At 37.6% G+C, this 17215-nt stretch overlaps 1 protein-coding gene across 1 annotated transcript in view; it reads right to left on the bottom strand.

Annotated features, from left to right (window-relative positions):
• LOC107757889 (NACHT and WD repeat domain-containing protein 2-like) overlaps positions 1–17215 on the bottom strand; it is a 55814-nt gene that overhangs the window by 9253 nt on the left and 29346 nt on the right. Inside the window, exons 4-5 of the mRNA XM_016575497.1 lie at positions 4242–4445; positions 1346–1496 (exon numbers count right to left, since the gene is read on the bottom strand). Coding sequence (XP_016430983.1) covers positions 1346–1496; positions 4242–4445 — 355 coding nt within the window. The remainder of the gene's footprint in view (positions 1–1345; positions 1497–4241; positions 4446–17215) is intronic.

The following is a 17215-nucleotide window of genomic DNA, read 5'->3' as shown; positions in this document are numbered from 1 at the left end:
ATCAGCACGGATCAGCTCTAGGCATGACGAAGCGGATATTGTCCTCTTTTGGAAGGCCAAACAAAGTAGTTTCGCTTTCACAACGAAGCACACAGCGTCTTTACGACATGGCGGCGGAAACAACAAAACTACATCGAGAATAAAAGTTACGCCTTCTTTCTTTGCGTGAACATTTGGGCGGCGTTATGCAAATCTTCCCACATTGTGACGTAGACATGTGGGGGCGTTAGAACGAGCCGTTTTAGGTAGGCGTGGTTGACTCTTAACTTTTATAAAGAATATCTCTTTGGATTTAAGACTTTAGTCTTTGCAACTTTACAGATCTTCTTTATGCACCAAGAGCTTGTAACACTTCAAAGAAAAATGAAAAATTGAAATCGCATCATATGACCCCTTTAAACTGATAAAAAAAAAAAAAAATCTCAAAATTATAATGTAATTATTGTTGTCATTTGAGAAATTTACTTTTGCATTTCAGGTATTGCACTTTCTCCAGTAAGCACAAATCAATAGAATGTGGACACATACATGGTGTATTTTACCTCATCTAGTGTACTGATTTATTATAGGCTTTTTATTATATAAATCAACACCAAAGACGTATGCAATCTTTCTGTCTACATTATGAAAACAGGAAAACAGCTAAAACAAACGAAAAATATTATAACAGTGAAATTTCTAGTAATTCCACTAATTCCATAATTGCAATAATCTATTTCTCTATTAAAACAACAGTAATACATTTTGGTCTCGTCTTATTTCGTCAACGAAATTGCATGTTGATATAGTCTTAGTTATCGTTTATTGACCTTATTGTTGTCTAGTCTTAGCCATGGGAAAAAAGCTTGTCAACGAACATTTTTCGTCATAGTCTTCGTTAACGAAATTAACACTAGTTGACAGTGACAGCAAGGATGACTGATAGACAAGTATGCATTTATTCTCCCCAACGGAAGCACAAATCAGCAAGAGGTGATTGTTAAGAGTGATAACATTAAGCGCCACTATGGATAAAAAAACATGTATTTTTAGCAAAATTACTCACAGAACACAGAGGTTATTTTTAAAAAAATAGATGAGAGAATCAAATCGAGTATCTAGTCATATTAGATGTGGATTCTGTGGACCTTCAGCTCAGTGGAAAATAAGTTGACCATAATGATTTAAATCTGAGTACCCTTAGTATATATATTTACATATACAGTCAATGTTGACATTTACAGAAGTTGCAATGTACTGCAAAACACATTGCAAACCCACTCAGGCATTTAAAGCCATGTAAGATAACACTAAACATGTATTAGCTGTGAGCTCAGTCATTACCGTAAATATAACTAGAGTTTACCCGAGCAAAGAAATTTCTTGGCTTGACCGCTCTTCATAGTTCCCTTCTCCTGCAGCTGTAAAACAGAGGTTCTGAAGAGCCTCTTGATTTCCTCTGAGACTGCCCTCCATGCCTTGTCGTTCTTTGATTTTGCTACGCTGCTTGACTCCATCTGCAGGGTAAAATCACATATGGAGTCATCCAATTATTCAAGGTTCCACTGTTTGTATGTTGGGCATTTAAACCAATAAAAAAGAAAACCTACAACATGTCCCATTTACATTAATTAACACTTCTTTCATTCCACTAAAAAGCAGTAACAAATGCATTAGTACTCTGTACTTTTTGGTTTAACTGTAATGCTAGATGTAGCTAGCACAGCTAGCATAATTTTAATCTTGTTCTAGCACAAACTGCACTGAGGTTTTGTCCTAGTACTTGATCCCTGTCCTTTAAAGATGCTATCGCATTTACCATTGTTTGGCAAATTTTCACTCTCGAAATCCAGTAATTTCAATCGGAATCCATGTGATCATAAATTCCAAGAACATGACTCTAATTCTGATAATTATTTGGCTATTTTTATTTTTATAATCAACAGCAAAGTGGAAGGAGAGACAGGGGGCTGGCATCACGACATGACACAGGCCAGAATGAAACCTGAAACTGCTACCCCAGCTCCAACCTTATTTTAGTTTTCTACAGTACTTTATTAATAACTTCACTAAATAATGACTAACTGAATTATGGCTTTCCAGACCTTTGGACCAATACACTTATATGACTTCTCTGTGATTTTTGTTTGTCACTATCCACCTTATTTTTAATGTGAGGAGGCACAACCATTTTTAACTGGAATGTGCAAGGCTTCCAGTGTCAGCGACTTTAAGTTTTTTTTTTTTTTTAGCTGCATAGCGATAGTCTATTATGGTGCTTGATACTGCAAACTGGTATTTGTTGTCATATTTTAATTTATCACTGTAATCATAAATACTGTAGCACAGATAATTTTAGTTTACTGCACTTTATTCTTCAAGTTATTCACATATAGTCTCGCACACTCACAGAAAATAGCTTACTTCTTAAATAGCTTACTTAAAAATAAGGTGAATTAGATACAGATTTTTAAAACAAATTTTTATATAAAATAAAAATTATTTTATAAACACTTGCAAAATCTCTAGCTGATTTGACATTTTTACAGCAAAGAACAGTATAACTACAGCAAAAAACATATTATTATATTTAAAACATATTGATATGAAAATAAGAGAGAGAGAAAGAAAGAGAAAGAGAGAGATCAGTGGGTGTTTCTGCTGAGTGCAGGTAGAAACTCAGTCCCTGCTGCTTTTCTCATTTTAGTCCAACAGAGACCCTCAGCTTCACAGACGCTCCCTCAATTTGCAGCCACTCTGCATTACAACCTGATTTATACAACACTATATGATCTGTGTGTGTGTATGGGTGACAGAAAGCGAAACAGAATTTGTGTGTGTGTGTGTGTGTGTGTGTGTAAGAAAGGAAGAGAAAGCCCCATTAAGGTTTAATAAAAGACAAACAGAATTTATGAAGCTAATAAACTCTATATGCGGTGAACAGTGTTCTCTCACGGGCCTGCCATTTCTACAGTGCTCCATATAAAACAGCAACATCACCGGTCAGCCACTGACATTTACAGGTTGTTCCTGTGTGTGCAGGACAGGTCAGGTCTGCTGGAAGCTCAACGTAATTCTGGATGCCCTCTCATGTGCCTCAAAAGCAGTGGTGTGTACTAGACTTCTGAAATGAAGTGTTAACGTCTCCTGTTTGGGTTTGGGTGTTCTTATTCTAATTTGAATTAATGTTCCAGTTGCATTTGCTGTTTACACAGTTTCTGGGTTAATGGAACACCTTACACTTGGGAAAATCAACAAACAAACAATACTAAAAATTTGTCATTTTTTACATCTGTATGCCTGCTCACCCTAAATTGGAATTTAGCCTGTCCTACCTCAAAGATTTTGATCGTATTCAATAATTAAAATCATAATTTGTTCAATTGATATTCAAATTAAAAATGTTAAATTTCTTTTAATTGTGACAATCAAAAAATATAACTTGACATACTTTACCATTCAAAAGTTTGGGGTCTGTAATATATATATATATATTTTTAAGAAATTTTATTTAGAAAGTATGCATTAAATTGCTCAAAAGAGACAGTGAAGACATTTCTTATGAACTGTTCTTGTGAACTTCCTATTCATCAAAGAGTAATGAAAAAATGTATCACTCATTTCACAAAATATGTTAAGCAGCACAACCGTTTTAAACTCTGATTAAGAAATGTTTCTTGAGCACCATGTTTCTTGAGTATTAGAATGATTTTTGAATGATCATGTTGCAAATGTATTATCGTATATAATAATAATAATTATATAGTATGATACTACAAGATGATTATATACAGGTGAATCTCAATAAATTAGAATGTCGTGGAAAAGTACAGTAAATGAACATACTTTCCAGAAGGCCAACAATTCACTAAAAATGTTTTTTTTATTGGTCTTATGGAGTATTCTAATTTGTTGAGATAGTGAGTTGGTGGGTTTTTGTTAAATGTGAGCCAAAATCATCACAATTAAAAGAACCAAAGACTTAAACTACTTCAGCCTGTGTGCATTGAATTTATTTAATACACAAGTTTCACAATTTGAGTTGAATAACTGAAATAAATGAACTTTTCCACGACATTCTAATTTATTGAGATGCACCTGTACACTGTAAAATGTGGTAACCAGCATTTTTTTGTACTTTTGTACCTTGTACTTTGGAATTAGCTATACTTTTAATTATAAAGAAGGGTTTTCATTGTTTCTAAAAATTAAACGGTATCCCAATTTCTTCAAATATATTCTCTCCTTCCAGCTCTACTTACAGAGTTCTGGTAGTTCTTCAGTATCTCAGCTTTTGGTTTTAGGTAGTAGGCAGGCGGGACTGAGTTCTCATCCCGACAATACCACTCCTCCAAGATCCGTGTGTCTAGTCCCGCCTCCACCGCCGCATCCAAAATCATCTCAAACTCAGCCGACTCCACCTCCCCTGGGACCCGCATGCTGCCGTACTTCTCTCCAATGAGTCCCTGGGCAAGAGGGAGAAACTATATTTACACCTTAATCTTATCACAACGTATCATAAAAGCATAAATAAATAAAGAGGGAGAGAAAAGGGCTGTTACACTGTGCATAACACTGGCTTATTGTCATTTTAAAATCTGGACTAAGGCCACTTTTAACTCTGGGTAAATCAATGGTTCACACTTGTAATTTTGAAGGTTAGCACTGCTTTTAACCCTGGCTTATGAAAAACTATAAGCCTTTGCGGTTCCCATCACAAGCGGTATTCAGGTTTGCATATTATGAGGTCGATAACACTAAGTGGACATTGCAAACTGACCTCATAAATATGCAAATAAGAACATTAACCCAGAGTTTACAAGTTAACAGTAAGAAATCTTGAAAACTGGGATGAATTATTAAGCCAGGATAAAGTATGAACAGTGTGAAACCAGGGTTAATCATTTCAAATGTGATATATCAAAATGATCAATTAAGACTTATTAGCAGGGTTTATACAAAGAAAAGACTGAGTCCGAAAGCTACTGAAAAGAAAACAGTTCACATGCTATTTAACACTGCAAGTTTGTAATGAATTCACAAACATACAGTATAGCCTGTTAGCTTAGAAAGCCAATTCGCTACATCGTTTGCCAGTGTCAATGTGTCCACAAGCCATAACTGCCAGTGGCAGAGCATTCAAATTGTACTGGATAAGCCTATAGACTAATGATCTGGCCCTTCTTCAAAAACATATACATTAGAGACTTGCAGGAGATGAGACAGGGGTTGTGGGATATCACAGCCTCTGATTAAAGAGGAGTAGCAGAATCTAAAGAGAAATTCTTCGCCTTCGCTCATATCTCTTCGGAAATTGTAGGTTTCCTACAGGAAAAATGTGACAGCGGTGCTGCGAGATGATTTATGTGATGGCTAATTCAGTATTTTTTAATGGCTACTGGGCTGAACTTTTAATGCTTTGCTTACACGACCTTTACATCACTGCGCATCTTGATCTCTAAGTCTATCTGTCTCACTCTTCCTCTGTCATTTTAGCTTGTACATTCTCTCTTATTTTGTCCTTCAAATTCTATCCGACTCCGTCCTACACAGAGAAAGGTACATTATTCCTGTGAGCTCTATAGCTCCAGTGTTTAGTGCGCAGTACTGAGGAGTATTAGGACTATGAAACTCTGCCAACTAGATTAATAATGAGGGTGATGAGCCAAACCCCAACTCTCTCTCACCTTCTGCCTCTTCATACGTCTCTAATAAGCAAAGGTGATATGATTAAAAAATATTCATAAAAAAACAAAAACAAAAAAAAACCCTTAACCTACCTAATATATTCAAAAACATATAAAACCACATTGTATTTGATAAATAAATTCTCATTAATGAGTGAATGTGCCAAAACATCATTGTTGGATGTTACAATGTTATTACAACATTATTACTACATTTAAAGGGGTCATATGATGTTGCTAAAAAGAACATTATTTTGTGTATTTGGTGTAATGAAATGTGTTTATGCGGTTTAAGGTAAAAAAAACCACATTATTTTCCACATACTGTACATTATTGTTTCTCTGTAGGCGTGGCTGACTCTTAACTTTTATAAAGAATATCTCTTTGGATTTGAGACTTTAGTCTTTGCAACTTCTTTATGCACCAAGAGCTTGTAACACTCCAAAGAGAAAGGAAAAATTTAAATCGCATCATATGACCCCTTTAACCATTTTATTAAAAAACTGAGGAATTCTTTCAACATTTTTATTTCATAAACTACAGCAAAACATTTAGCAATATCCATGAAAATTGTATTTGAATATATTGTTATATGAAATTTAGAAGAACATAAAACCTGATAATTACTAGAATTAACTTCACTGAAATCAGTTGATTTAATTAAGGAACGATCCACACAAAAATGAAAATTCTTTATTACTCATATATTTTTAAACAAAATAAATATACTAACAAAAAAAGAGGTGTCATTCATGTGTGTAGTGCATAAACCCCAGAAGAACCCATAACCCCAAACCAATACAACCTTAGCAGGCAATCTATAAATATTAAAAACAGCTTTGTAAAGCCATTGCTGATTTCATCTGATAGATGTGTGTGCGCGCAAATATGTAATCACACAATCCTGAGCACCAGAATGAAACCCTGAAAATAAATACAGCTTGGTATCATCCAGCTCAGATATACACAATGTTCAGCCTCCAGCAATTCTAAACATGTCAGAAAATCATTTGGTTCCAATTTCAGGCTTCTCAATTTCATGAAATCTCATCACATTGGATGTGGAAGATGAGCTACACTTTTCAATTCACCTAGTGTAAATCTTTTTGACCTGTAATACATGTATGTTTTTTTCATTGTGGACATTCATTTTTTGTGAGGATCTTCCTCCACCAATCTTTAATTTGAGGTTTTTAACCAGTTGTGAAAATAGCAGTCTACAAAATATAAAAAAAGAACATAGGTTGAAGGATTGATCGTGATACTTTCTTATGACGCTCAAATACACAAAACCAAAGGAGGTTCCAGCTGATGTCTCAGAGAGTGGACAACAGGAATAGAGAGACTATGTGAAACTGGTCAAAAGAGTGTAAGGGTGTCAGTCTGGAGAAACGTCCCTTTGGCAATTGAGACGCACACACTCACACAAACATGTGAGACGTACATCTGTCTTATGCTTTATCACGCGGGGCTCAGAGAAACCTCTGCTGCCTTGAAATCTGCTGCAGCTGAGGATATGCACTATTATCAGCACCCCTGGGTGTGAAGAACAACAAGGTGTGTGTAAGAGAGACAGAGAAAGTGTAAAATATACCCCATAGTACCATCTGTGTTGCTATACTGTTCCTCTGAGATGGTTTGCCTGGTCTACTTAGAGATAAGCCAGTGTTTTTCCTTAAGCATGGACAAAACAAGAGTATATATATATATATATATATATATATATATATACATACGCTGTATGTGTAGCCCCTAAACATTCAGTGCCAGTGAAACTGAGCACTCTGGACCGTGTGCTGTGAGACAAAGTCCCTTGATACTGTGCCACACTTTGATGACACATGAACGTTGTTCTGTGGCTCTGTTACTGTCCTTTCTTTATGCTTGTTTCTTCCCTTTCTGTCTGCGACAGTGAGTTTCAGCTGCTGTCTCCTCTTGCAAGAGCTTTGATGCCTGTCTTACTGTTACTCTTCTAGGAAACCATAACCTCAGAGCATTGTGGGAAGTGGAGAGTGTGTTGAGTGTTGTTCAAGATTAACTCGTCTTTAAGGAATGCCAAGTTCATTGTTTAGGAATATTTTCATTTTTGAGACTTGGGGCTCTAAATGCATTTGTACAATGAAAAGAAGCACAACAAAATAGACATGGGAGGTCCATGTAAGTAAATTCTCCAACATTTATCATATATTTGATGTACACTATCGTTCAAAAGTTTGGTAAGATCTCTCTGCTCTTCTCACACTGCACCATGTAGATGCTGTTGTGTGCACACTACTAACTGATCAGCAGTGGTGGAAAGAGTACTGAAAAAATATACTCAAGTAAAAGTACCATCACATTCCAAAAAATATAGTGTGAGTAGAGTAAAAAGTACTTGTCCAAATAACTACTTGAGTAAGAGTAAAAGAGTAGCTTATTTGAAAGTACTCATGAGTAGTGAGTAGTGAGTACTAAGCCGCGGATTCTACCCCCTTATACTACACTGCAATTAAATAAATTAGAAAACATTGTACATACTGTAATTCACATTATCTTTTGTTGTTTGTCAGAAAGAATGAAGAATATCTATCATCCAGCAGTTTTAATTTTGACTGCCAAACTCTTTAAAATACATCAAAACAACACTGAAAAACTATAAAATGATGAAAAGATGAAAGAGTTATTCTCGGTACACTCATCACCATTTAAATCATAATGTTTGAAAAAAATAGACTTAAAATCTGGTGTAAGGCCACTGAGCCAGACCATGCTATCGTTGCACATAAAATATTAATGTTTAGAACAGTGCAAATAATACAAAACCATTAGAAACTCATACAGGACTTCAGCATCACACACCATGACATGGGCTAAAAAGAGAGATTAAAAATAGCCAATTTCTCTCAAAAACGGTGTCAGTTTTGTCATTTTGTGATAAAGAAATGTGAATCATAAATATGATAATTTATGTTACAATTTAAACATAAATGCACATTGTTCTAGAGGGGGGCATCATCCCCTACCTTTTATACAGCTTTATTTACTCAAATTGTTATGCTGATGATACAATTTGTAAGGAAAAAATTTATTAAATTGGGAAGCATTTCCGGGGAAACTTTTTCAAAGAAACACACAAACACACACACACACACACACACAAACAACCCAGCAAGCAATAGCCGTCATTTCAACGCGGTCTAATTGATGACTAGTCTATAAATGGGCTATGATTAGACGTCTATTAGATTTTCACTGACAGCCCAAATTTAGCCTCGTTTTAGCCTAGACGTCTAGGCTATATTTAGACATCTAATAGACGTCTTTTAAACGCAAAATTGCTTGCTGGGAAATGTCTCTTTGCGGGGCCATGGCGGTCTCGGTGAATAAGCTGCTCTATCAGCAGAATCCACAACTGAATGGAACAAAAAGTGTTGAAATTGAAAATTGTTTTTGCGCGAGTGCACTTGCCAAATGAAGGCGGATTGTATAAAATGGATCAAACAAAAAACTTTGTTTATTAACTGCAGTTTTGTTACATCACGCGCTGACAGAGATGCAGTATAATAATTAGAGCTGGGACAATAAATCGATACATCGCGAATCGAGAAATGATTCTGCATCGATTCTGAGATTTTCCGAAGGGATCGCGATTCTCTCTTGAATCGATTCTGAGCTTAGTTTTTAACAGCAGATGGCACTGCGTGCTTTAGAAATAGCCATATTCTGCTTGCTTCCAGTTCCTTACACACACACCATTTGAACCTAAAATAATCATTCAATTACAATCAATTACAAGGATGTTCACAGTGGGCTGTATTTACATTAATCTCGCATCATAAAAGCATAAAAGCCGATGTGCAATTACATTTAACCACTTACATTACTCAGCTGAATGCAAAAGCGCTCTTCATTGTGAGCATTTGAGTGTGCGGTTAAAAACTAGCCTAGTACACCGTCTGCTGTTAAAAACTAAGCTCAGAATCGATTCGAGAGAGAATCACGATGCATTCCGAAAATCTCAGAATCGATCCACAAATAGCGATGCATCTATTTATTGTCCCAGCCCTAATGATAATGCCATGTATCATCAGTAAGGTGCATACTGAATCTGGGCCTCCAATTTCAGTACATTAAGCCATGGTAAGCTGTTTATCCACATTTCAAAGCATTTTAGAGTGTCCCCAACACACTTTTTCACAGCGCGCATCACACGCTCAAACTCATCAGAAGTCAACGCGCTGCTGACTTCTCCAAGTGACTGCTGCAGGACACAAGGGTGAGACGCGGCAGTGCAGATCGCGTGTCTCTCTATATACTGAAGTAAATGGGAGTGGGAATTTACCGCATTATGAACGTGATACTTACGGGAGTTATTAGCATTGTATGCAATACCCGCAACCTCACACCAAATTTCAGGCCCTGTAGATATAGGCTAGCATATACAAATCATACAGTAAGCAGAAATCCGAAATTTACCTTAACATATTAGAGGAAGATGCTGATAACTTTCCATTACTCCAGACTTTATTGTCACATGATCCTTCAGAAATATGCTGATTTGTTGCCCAAGAAACATTTTGTATTATTATCAATGTTGAAAACAGTTGTGCTGCTTAATATTTTTGAGGGAACCGTGATATTTATTTTTCAAGATTATTTGATAAATACAAAGTTCAAAAAGAAAAAAAAAACTGTTTATTTGAAACAGAAATCGTCTGCAATTTTATAAAATGTCTTTACTGTATCTTGATAAATTAAATGCATCCTTGCTGAATAAAAAAAAAAACTTACAGACCACAAACGTTGAACAGTAGTGTATATATTTGTAATAATGAGGCTAAAAAAGCGAACAAACTCAAAATCAGTGGTTCTTAATCCTGGTCCTGGGGACCCCCCGCTCTGCACAGTTTGCATGTCCCCCTTATTTAATCATCAGCTCATTAGGAGAGAGCTCCATGAACTGAACTGAGTGTGTCAGATAAGGGAGACATACAAAATGTGCAGAGCAGTTGGTCCCCAGGACCAGGATTAAGAACCACTGATGTAGATGATATAGACTGTGCTTTAAAATCTAATTTTCGTTTAAATGCTACCAGTTTCAGCATCCCTAAATACTGTTCTCATATTAATCTGATAGTTTCTCTCTCTCTCTCTCTTACATTTCTACCCATCTTTGCCTGTTACACTTAGATTAAACAATTCCAATTTGCCTGGAGACCTTCTCTGGAGACACCAGCACATGCAACCCAGAACTGTCAGCCGCAAACCCCCTCACACTCGCACTCTCTCGCGCTCTGATCAAAGCCTCATTTTTGACTCTCAAATAGACCCAAATACATGCAATGACACAACACAACATCACTGAACTTCACGGAGGAAATCCCACATACAGATCAAATGCTCACAGAGTTCCAAGTGTGTCAGGGTACTTGTACTTGTTCTCCAAACCATGAGGTCCAAAGAGATTGGTCTTTGAACTGAAGTCTGTTTTTAGGCTGTCCAAAGGGGTTTAAGGGAGAATACGTTTTTCTTGTTCTCTACAAATTGACCTCCACTCTTTTTCTTATGAGCTAATGAAGTGTTCTTTGGGAAAAGCCAGCACAGTTTCTAGGAAACTTCTCACTAACTACTGAGCGTGCACAAGTCAGAAAGACTTACCCATATATATCTTTGGCAAAGGAGATGAGTTTAACTAATTTTAACTAGACCACTGAGAAAAGTGGCCTGGATCTTTCCCGGTCTACTTAAAAGTGAAGTGTGTAATTTTTCAGGGTAACACACTTTCTCCTATTCCATAATAATAGGTAGCACTTACAGCTGTAAGAAGCAATTTGTAGGTTGATTTTGGCAAAAGCTGAAAACACTGTGACCTTGTAGAACTTTCAAAAGAGATAAATTGACATGACATATAATCAACTGACATGAGAACTGACTTGGTCTCCAAATTAGAAACTCGAAAACACCACAATTCTTTAGGTCTGTATTAATTAAATGTTTGAAAGAAATGTATACAGCCAAGACTTTTACATTGTTAGGGTGATTTCTGTTTCCAATAAATGTTGTTCTCTTAAAAGAATCCAGAAAAAAAAAATGCAGCACCATTTCCACAAAAAATATTAAGCAGCACAACTGTTTTCAACATTGATAAGTGTTTCTTGAGCACCAAATGAGCATGAATTATCTGAATGGCTGCTTTCTCATCACAGGAATACATTATGATTTAAAATACATTAAAAATAAAAGTTATTTTTAATTGTAATAATATTTCACAATATAACTGTTTTTACTCTATTTTGATCAAATTAATGCAGCCTTGATGAACATAAGAGACTTAATCTTAACAAACTTTTAATCGGTAGTGTATAACTAATCTCTTGACACAACACATTTTTAAAAATATATGAAATGAAATGCCTGCAACTGTCACAAAGCAAGGCCAGACACAACAGATAAGTGCAAAACAGGATGGTTTATTGACTTGGTAAGTGGAAGACTGGAATGGGTGAGTTAAAGGCAGGTGAATGTCAACACAGTGAATGGTTCCAGGGTGCTTATCTGAGTTCTGATGGAGAGGATCGTATGCCGGTTACGTTAGAGATCGTGGAGCCGTTTCCACGGAGTCGTTGGAGGATCGTGGGAGGAACAGCAGGTAATTCGTTCTAGGAGATTTTGGCAGAGAGAGTCCAGAGTAGTTCGTAGGAGTGAACGGTAGACCGGACAGTGAGTGGCTGTGCTGTGTGTGTATTTGTAGTGTGGCTTGATTGGTGACATCAGGTGCGGGTGATCAGAACTCAGGTGACTGTGATCGGGTAATTATCCTGGATGGTGACTGAAGTGACTGTGATGACTCCCTGACACCTATACAAATGAGTTCATAGGAGTGAACGGTAGACCGGACAGTGAGTGGCTGTGCTGTGTGTGTATTTGTAGTGTGGCTTGATTGGTGACATCAGGTGCGGGTGATCAGAACTCAGGTGACTGTGATCGGGTAATTATCCTGGATGGTGACTGAAGTGACTGTGATGACTCCCTGACAGCAACAGGCATAACAAACAAAGGTAACAAACAGAACATGTCCAGCCAATGACAAACAGGGGGAATCTTTTTTAAAACAGTTATTGTATTATTACATGCATCATCTTTGACAAGTAGCAGGACCAAGAGCTCATATGAACACTATTTTTTAACAAGAAAAAAAAGCCTACTCTTTTCATTTTACATGGCAAAAAGGAGTGCTTTGAGCACCACATCACAACCTAGCAGCTAATGCTAATGCTAATGCAGGAAAGAGAAAGGCTAATAGGGTGAAAGTAGTCTCTGCCCTACATGGATGGAGGTCAGACACTTCATATCATTTACTAAGAGAGAAAGAGAATGAGAGAATGAGAGAGTGAGGGAGTGAGAAAGAGATGAGAGGGTGAGAGGATCAGGAGTGAGAGATTAAGTGAAAGAGTAGACACAAATCAGAGTGAAAGAAGAGGTGAAATGGACACTAGAGCACTGAATTTAAAGTGGAGGACAGATGGAGGAGTGAAGTGGAAGAGAGAGATGGAGATAGAAACCTCTTGAAGGATGAGATTGAGAGAGAAGAGATGGTTGAGAAGACAATTAAAGACTGGTTCAAGGGCAAAAGAGAGTCAGGACTTAAATGAAAAAGTTCAGTTTGGGAAATAAAGCAGACTGAAAGAAATCCAAAGAATGTGAGCAATCTAGATTAAAACTGTGATGGTATTTGCCACTCATAAAACTCACTGACACAATGCCAGTTGCTTAGGCAGTCTACTAAGGCTTTCAGTTTTTAGCTTGTTCTGTATGAATGCTAGGGTATTCTAAATGGTTGCTAGAGGAAAAAAGTTTGAAAATTAATCCAAGCAATTGAAATTCAATTAAAAAAAGTTTTAGTGTTAGTTTACTGGTTGAGTTCTGTCTTTGTATGGCAGAATTGTAAAACTGATGCTTGCCTCAGGCCCTAAAACCATATGGAGGTAGTCAAAAAGGCACGTGATCATATTACATATGCACTATACACACTAGCCATCCTGAATATACCCCCAATAACAGTTAAACTCCGCCTATTTGCCACAGACTCACCTAAAAAACCTGGGGCCTCATTTATAAAACTTTACACAGAATTCATCCTAAAAGTGTACGTGCGCATGAAAGCTAGATTCTGCGTATGCACAAAAGTTTTCAGATTTATAAAACCATGCATACGCCAGAACCTGCGCAAAATCCCTTTATAAATCCCAGTCAGGGGAAGATTGTGCGTACATATATCTCCACCCTGTCTCCTCCCCGAAATCACCATATATGGAGCTTACAACGCCTTGTTTTACTATGCATAACCTCATCTGCATATAATTTCCATGCATATTCCCATCCACGTGACACCATATTTAACACCGTTAAAGATAAAATACATTAAGGAAATATGAGATACAGACTATAAATGCCATTTGTGCCATACATTAATTTTTATTTCTAAAAATCATCCAATATCCTTGTTATGTTTTAGAATAAATATAAATATAGATAAAGATAAAAACAAAAATAAAAACAAAAACTGTTTAAAATAGTTAAAAAGTGTAAAAGCAGTAGAGGCTCTGGGCACACGACCAAAAGCTCAGTATTACTGGTTTGTCAGTTTTCTTCACAATGCGATGAAAAAGAAATTAGAACACCACTCTGAAAATTTGACCTTTTCCCACACCACTCGCCTGATTGGGAGGGGTGGAGGTACTGGTCTACTTATTTCAAATGAATGGAAATTTGATACTTTACCATCTCTTACTGGCAACAGTTCATTTGAATCACATGCAATTACTATTACCCACCCTGTTAAAATCCACGTTGTAGTTGTTTAATGTCCCCCAGGTCAACTAGGTAACTTCTTGGAGTAGTTGGATGTGTTACACTCAAACTTGCCTGAGGACAGTACTTCTCTGATTCTACTCGGTGACTTCAACATCCACCTAGAAAAACCCCATGCTGCTGACTTCAACACTCTGCTTGCCTCATTTGACCTCAAGCGAGTGTCAACTACAGCTACTCACAAATCAGGTAACAGATTGAACCTTATCTACACATGCTACTGCTCCACTGACAACACTTTAGTTACCCCATTGCACACCTCAGACCACGTCCTCATCACTTTTAACTTCAAACTGACTCCTGACACAACACTCACACCTTTCGGCATAACCTACACACACTATCTCCTCTATGGATGCCTATCCTCATCATCACTTCCTCCACCCTTCCTCCACCCTCTCAGTTTTCAGCACTGAACACTAACACTGCTACTGACACTCTTTACTCCACTCTAAAATCTTGCTTAGGCAACTTTTGCCCCCTTTCTTCCAGACCAGCACGCACCACCCCCTCTGCCCCCTGGCTGTCTGATGTTCTCCGTGAACATCGCTCTAGGCTCAAGGCTGCAGAGAGGAATTGGCGCAAATAAAATAAAAAACTCTACTGACCTTAGTTTGTATCAGTCACTCCTCTCTTCCTTCTCTGCAAATGTCTCCACTGCTAAAACGACATACAACCATAAAAAAATTAACAACTGTTTTGACTCTCGCACACTTTTCAAAACCTTATCTTCTCTTCTTTGTCCTTCTATCCCTCTTCCAACCCCCCCTTCATCAACTCTTACAGCTTCCAAATCCCCAGTGCTCATCTTGCTGGATCTGTCTGCTGCTCTTGACACAGTTAACCACCAGATCCTCCTGTCCACTCTCATGAAGATGGGCATCTCAGGAACTGCACTCCAGTGGTTCAAGTCTTACCTCTCAGGTAGGTCCTTCAGGGTGTCTTGGAGGGGTGAGGTTTCTAAGTCACAACTTCTTGCTACTGGGGTTCCTCAGGGCTCAGTGCTTGGACCACTTCTCTTCTCCATCTACATGTCATCATTAGGATCTGTCATTCAGAAACATGGCTTTTCCTATCACTGCTATGCTGATGACACTAAACTCTACATCTCATTCCAACCAGATGATCCAATGGTAGCTGTTCACATTGCAGCCTGTCTGACAGACATTTCTGGCTAGATGAAGGACCATTACCTTCAACTCAACCTTGCTAAGACAGAACTGCTTGTGGTCTCAGCCAACCCATGACTTTATCACAACTTCTCTATACAGCTAGGTTCGTCAACCATAACTCCTTCCAGGACAGCCAGGAACCTTGAAGTTGTGATTGATGATCAGTTTAGCTTCACAGACCATATTGCTAAAATGGTCCGGTCCTGCAGATTTGCTTTCTCCTTGTCCAAGCTCTTGTTCTCTCCAGACTGGACTATTGTAGTGCTCTCTTGGCGGGCCTTCCGGCATATACTATCAAGCCTCTGCAACTGATCCAGAATGCAACAGTGAGAGTGGTCTTCAACGAGCCGAAGAAAGCCCACATCACACCTCTCTTCATCAGTTTGCACTGGCTGCCAATAGGTGCTCGCCTCAAAATCAAGGTACTGATGTTTGCCTACAAGACAACCACTGGCTCTTCACTAATATACCTAAACTCGCTTGTTCAGACTTATGTGCCCTCCAGAAGCTTGCCTTCTGCAAGTGAACGATGCCTCATGGTGCCATCCCAAAGAGGCACAAAATCACTCTCACAGACCTTTTCCTGGACTGTTCCAAGCTGGTGGAATGACTTGATCTCAATTTGAGCAGCTGAGTCTTTAGCCATTTAAAACACATATTTTTTGCCAGTATCTGGCCAATTAATACTAGCACTTACCAATTCAGTTCAATTCTATTCTATTCTATTCAATTCTATTCGTTTTTTCTAATTTATAAAAAAAACTTACTATGTGTACTGTGCTAGACTAACTGAGACTTGTCAAATCATTTGTATACTGTTGCTCTCTTATTGGTCTGATTGCTTCTATTGTTCTCCTCATTTGTAAGTCGCTTCGGATAAAAGTGTCTGCTAAATGATTGAATTTAAATGTAATTGTCTTGGTGTGAATAGGACTTTGCAATTTTGTGTAAATTGCAGCTGTTATTCTTATCCTTTTCATTTGATTCCTTTCCCACTTTTTACCCATTTCCACAAAAGGTGACGTGGAGTGTTTGAAATAAAAGTGCAGTAACATTTACCGTTGCTCATTTCAGTAAGATTCTACACAATCTGGAATTTCGCATGAGGGTGAAAAATGGTCAAGTTGGCCATGCAAATTTGCCACGCTGACCAACAGAAAGTTACTTGGTTTTAAGGTGACTTCTGAGCTCTGCTTCATTCAATGTATGAAACTGAATGCATCAGTTACATACAATTTAATACATTGCTACACTAATGACAATAGACAATGAGCCTTTTTTAAGGTGAAATCTGACTAATGTGACTGCAACATTAAGAGGGGAGCGTCTCAACAACAAAAAAATCCAGATACAAGTAGTTACAGGGGATTCATTTGAAATGCTTGTTAATACCAGGTGGAAACAGGAACTTAGTGAGCATCACTAATGTAAGTGTAAGAACTAGAAGTGTTCTCTCTTCAATGGCTCTCACACACAACACTTCACCTCACACTTAACTTTTACACACACACACACACACACACTAT

Source organism: Sinocyclocheilus rhinocerous, unplaced genomic scaffold, assembly GCF_001515625.1.
Source record: "Sinocyclocheilus rhinocerous isolate Xijiao unplaced genomic scaffold, SAMN03320098_v1.1 scaffold1555, whole genome shotgun sequence".
Lineage (NCBI taxonomy): Eukaryota > Metazoa > Chordata > Actinopteri > Cypriniformes > Cyprinidae > Sinocyclocheilus > Sinocyclocheilus rhinocerous.
The sequence above is the reverse complement of the archived record's forward strand: the minus strand, read 5'-3'. Positions and strand labels throughout refer to the sequence as shown.